Source organism: Macadamia integrifolia, chromosome 3 (genome assembly GCF_013358625.1).
Source record: "Macadamia integrifolia cultivar HAES 741 chromosome 3, SCU_Mint_v3, whole genome shotgun sequence".
Taxonomy (NCBI): Eukaryota; Viridiplantae; Streptophyta; class Magnoliopsida; order Proteales; family Proteaceae; genus Macadamia; species Macadamia integrifolia.
Window position 1 is genome coordinate 35,817,903 of NC_056559.1, and position 4,482 is coordinate 35,822,384.

The 4,482-nt window shown below is 35.6% G+C and overlaps 1 protein-coding gene across 6 annotated transcripts in view; it reads right to left on the bottom strand.

Annotated features, from left to right (window-relative positions):
• LOC122072652 (nifU-like protein 4, mitochondrial) overlaps positions 1-4,482 on the bottom strand; it is an 11,421-nt gene that overhangs the window by 4,149 nt on the left and 2,790 nt on the right. For 3 of the 6 annotated variants that reach the window (XR_006138561.1, XR_006138562.1, XM_042637029.1), the window contains exons 4-6: positions 3,083-3,186; positions 2,863-2,974; positions 566-647 (exon numbers count right to left, since the gene is read on the bottom strand). Coding sequence is in view for 4 of the 6 variants with exons in the window: in XM_042637029.1 (XP_042492963.1) it covers positions 579-647; positions 2,863-2,974; positions 3,083-3,186 (285 nt within the window). In the remaining 2 variants the exon portion in view is untranslated. The remainder of the gene's footprint in view (positions 1-565; positions 648-2,862; positions 2,975-3,082; positions 3,187-4,482) is intronic. The other 3 variants (XM_042637027.1, XM_042637030.1, XM_042637028.1) reach the window with 1 other exon arrangement.

Below are 4,482 nucleotides of genomic sequence, written 5' to 3' on the forward strand. Positions count from 1 at the left end.
AAAAAAAAAAAACAAAAAACCTTCTTTTATTAGTTTTCACTAACGTTTTATCGTTGTTGACTCTTAGTTGTCAAGGGAGAGCAAAGTCTTAAAAATATTTTGAGCCTATTACTCTTAAGGCCTTCCATATTGTACTGCATCATGTCCCTAAGTAAATGTCGCTATAAATTTAACCCAAGTCTGATATTGTTTGTTTAGTTGTGTGTTGACATACATTGTTGTAGCCCTAACTTAACAGCTTGAGCATTTAGGATAAGCTGTTGTAACTTGTAACAGTTTGTTCATATCGAATTCAGCTCCAAACAAGAAAACTATGTTTTGGATTTTCTGGTTTTCTTAATTCTGCCTATTGGAGTTGCCCCAAGGCACTTGTTATTGCGACCACCCATATTTTGGACCTAACAATTTCACAACTCAAACTGACACTACTAAAGGCAAAATCTTCCTCCGGGAGTCATGCTAAGATATAATTTGTAGCATAATCACCAAACCAGTGATTCATCACTTCAAGAAATGTTTTAGAACTAAGCATAGAAGGTGGGTGCAAACTCAAGTTGACACACACCGTTTAATGAGAGTTAATCCATCTGGCTGGTAAGATTTACTGCTTCCTCTTCATCATCTAGTTCTTGTTCAACACCTTTAACCTGCAAACACAGTAAGCTTGTTGGGGCAAGTTAAAAAAAAGAGAAGAAATTTAGAAATAATTAATATTTTTCCATTAAGAGAATGGAGTATCCACCATCCAGTTGAACTCCATATGACCAGATTGGACTCCTAAAAGGATATATCTGATAAGGGTGCAATTTAATTTGAGAAAGATGCCATGCAAAGCCTATTTGAGGCAACCCCACCAAAGGCTCCAGCTCCACCACATCAAGGTTGTTGAAACTTGATGCTCCTAATTTTACCATGTCTTCTGAATACTATAAAGATTGAAAGTGCTTTGCATCCATATCATGCCTGTTTGCTACACTAATTTGGACTGCCACCTCTTCGAAGAAACAGGGTGATGTAGGAATGTAGGATAGTCATAAGACTCATTACAATTCTAACTCTATTGCATAATGCATCCCACTGCAGGAATAGGAATGATTTGAGAACTCGAGCGAAACATGCGAAATTTCACATGTTTCACAGGTATCGACCCAAGTCGAAACGAAACCTTAGGGGATTTTAAAAAATCACCTGTTTCGACCTAGTTTCGACCAAGTTTGGGAAATTTCGACATTCTCTTGTGCATTTTTCTCCCAAGTGTGGGAAACTTGGGGAAACAGTGGAGATTTTCATTTTTTTTGTTATTTCATTTACTTAAGATATTATTCATAAATAAGGAAATACCCCCTATTTGAATCCAATAAAAATAGTTTAAAAATCAAATTCCTAAAGGATAAAAAGTCAACCCCTCAGTCCAAGAACAAAAACTGGATTTTGGTTATAGGGACAATTTTCAACTTTTAAATGCTGGGGTTTTTCTCAATTATGGAAATTTTATAGATCCTATAATATTAAAACGTTGCTAAAAACCAAAAGTCCGGTAAAATAATCTTTTGTTTTGGTATTCCTAAAATTATTTTCATTCAGGCGATTTGAACAGCATTCGCGCATTTTAAAATAAGTTTGACCGGAGCATAACTATGTCATTACAACTCAGATTTAAGTAATCTTAGACTTGTTAGAAAGCTGATTTTATGTTATACCTAATACAAAAAGTCTCATGTATGTAAAAATAAAAATCATTTGACCAGTCAAACTTATTATAGAACAAAAGCATTTCTCTAACTGTTGATTCTTTATAACTTAATGTGACTTAATGTTGATTTTTTATGATTTGATGCGGCTAAATGTTGATTTTAATGACTTGATGTGGCTTAATGTTGATTTTTTATGATATAAGGTATATATAGCTTACTAAATAATGTTAGAAAAGATAACATGCATGCCTTGGGGGTAGTGAGTCACTACTTGGATGGAACCGCCTAGACACTCTACTTGGAATTGAGTCACTACTTTCGAGTGTTGAGTAATTGAGTCACTACTGTTCAGTGTTGATAGATAACTGTTGATGATGTAATATTTTTATCTATTTTGGATCATTTGGATTATGCCTTATGTTTTGATGTAGATTGTAGACTATATATAGTCATTATGTAGTAAAGTTTCAGAATTTAAGCCAACAAGTGAGCGTAATGATTATTGAACCTTTGGTTCACCACACAAGTAAGACTTTGTGTTTTTTTAATGAAACTAATGATGTGAATGTGTTAAAAATGTTTAAAATAGGCTGTACAAAAAAAATCGACAAAAAAAAACATTGTTTGGGGGTTGAAACCTAAGTTTTCACTATACCGTAAAAAATTCCCCCGTATCCTCAAAATTTCCCAGGTTTCCACCGAAATTTCGGTCTCCTCAGAGGTCGAAACCCGATACCGTGAACCTTGAGAATAGGATGGGCCAGAAATGTTAAAAAAGCTCAAATCAATATGCTGAGAATATCTGATTTGACCTTTCTTTGTGTTTAGGAAAAATTTCTGATAAACAATACTTGAGAAACCATTTAAATGAATAACCTAGCATTGGACGATACTAACATCCTTTCACCAAACACTCAACTATTTACAATATTGTTCTCAAATGGTCCAAAAGAATGGAGTGCATCAAATAATTTCAACTATCAAATCAGATTTGTTTTAAGCAAAGGAATGTTTTCTGGGTCCCACAGCACCTGCATCACAATGTTTAACAGTACACCCACAGAGGTCTACCTGACAAGTATCTTAAGATTTCTTTTTAGACATGATCCACATTAAAAATGAAAACAGTGCGAATTCATGAAAGGCAGCTGAATGGTTTGCTATTTACCTCTTGCACATAATGCATTAGCATGTTTTCAATGCCTGATTTCAGGGTCACAGATGAACTAGGACAGCCACTACATGCACCTTGCATCCTTAGTTTAACCACTCCAGTTTCTCTGAGAAAGTAAATACATAAAAGGTTAAACTAAGTTTTAAACACCCATCATCCAAGTAACAACTTTGGCATTGAATCTCAACAGATATATTATGGGGGAGAAACACACGGGTTAAATCCTCGATACTCAATGTCACCACCATCATCTTGAACTGCTGGTCGGATACGAGTCTCCAGTAGTTCTTTGATCATAGCAACAGTCTCTGAATCGTCCTGACAAAACAAAATTAATTATAGATCACATCTGCATACAGTAGAAAGTAGGAAGAAAACCAAGAGGGATCAATAAAATTAGATATTAAAGAAGAAGAGAGAAGGGAGAGGATTGTACGAAGCCAACCTGTGCACAAACGCACAACATCACTACTGTGACGGACAAACTCAATCTCCACTTCAATTTTATTCAACTGCCTCTCCATCGTATTACATGGTAGTATATATAAAGAAGATCCGACCAATTAAAGAAACCTACTAAACTAGGAAACAAATCACATAAGGAAAATTAGCAAATAACTCCTATGTAATCTACCCACCATTATAAGATGAATTACAATAAAAGATTGCTCCTATGTAAACTACCAGCCCCTTTTTTACCAAAAAAGCGGGTTTGCCCCGTTGCATCTTGGCTTGGGTCTCCAAAGTTGGTCATTCCGGTCCAACCATGCTAAAGAAACATCAAGTTTACCTTTAAATTCAAATCTTACTCAAATCCAGCAAATGAACGATGTAGATGCATTTTACTACCCCCACAATGCATTGATACAGCCAAAGATTGGAGCTTTTTGTCCAAATATATGGATTTCCAGGGCTTTCCGGAGGCTTTGGTCAAAACGGAAGAATAGTCAAAATTTCAAAATTTTATCAAAATAAAGTATATATAATATGGGCTTGTAAAGTTTCACTGAAATGACCAAAACAAATTGGTAATTTTGGCATTTTGACCAAAATTTCAGTCGATTGTTTGTATAATTTGTGATGCGCCTGTTTTGTTTGCAACCGAAATAATTCGTCGAAATTTCAGTCTTATGACCAAAATCTTGAACATTGTTCGATTCTTCCTTTACCCATTATTTGACTACAAACCCTCAACTGCTGAAACCAAGCTAAAGCACATTTCTTTAGCTTGATAGGAACAACACGGCTTTGTGACGGTACAGCAGCAGCTCATGCACAATAACCCATTCAACTTGTCCAAAGCTATTTAAACTAGCAAGTGCCTTTTCACCCTGTTGACACCACGTGATTGAATAACCCCTAAATTAGGATCTGTGTTATATGTAAAAAGGTTGAAATCCTTGGAAAGGAGCCTTTTTGTGCTGTATTCACTGTGGTGTCCCCTTATCATGTTTATCTACAGATTTAGTTTTCAATTCATATGCTTGATAGGAACACATCTCAAAGAAGGATTTCACGTGCTAAGATAAAAGAGATTGGTGATGCCTGAGTAAAAGGAAAATTAAGGAGTATCTCCCCCTCCCCCCACCTAACCCACCCCCCGCCCCACCCAAA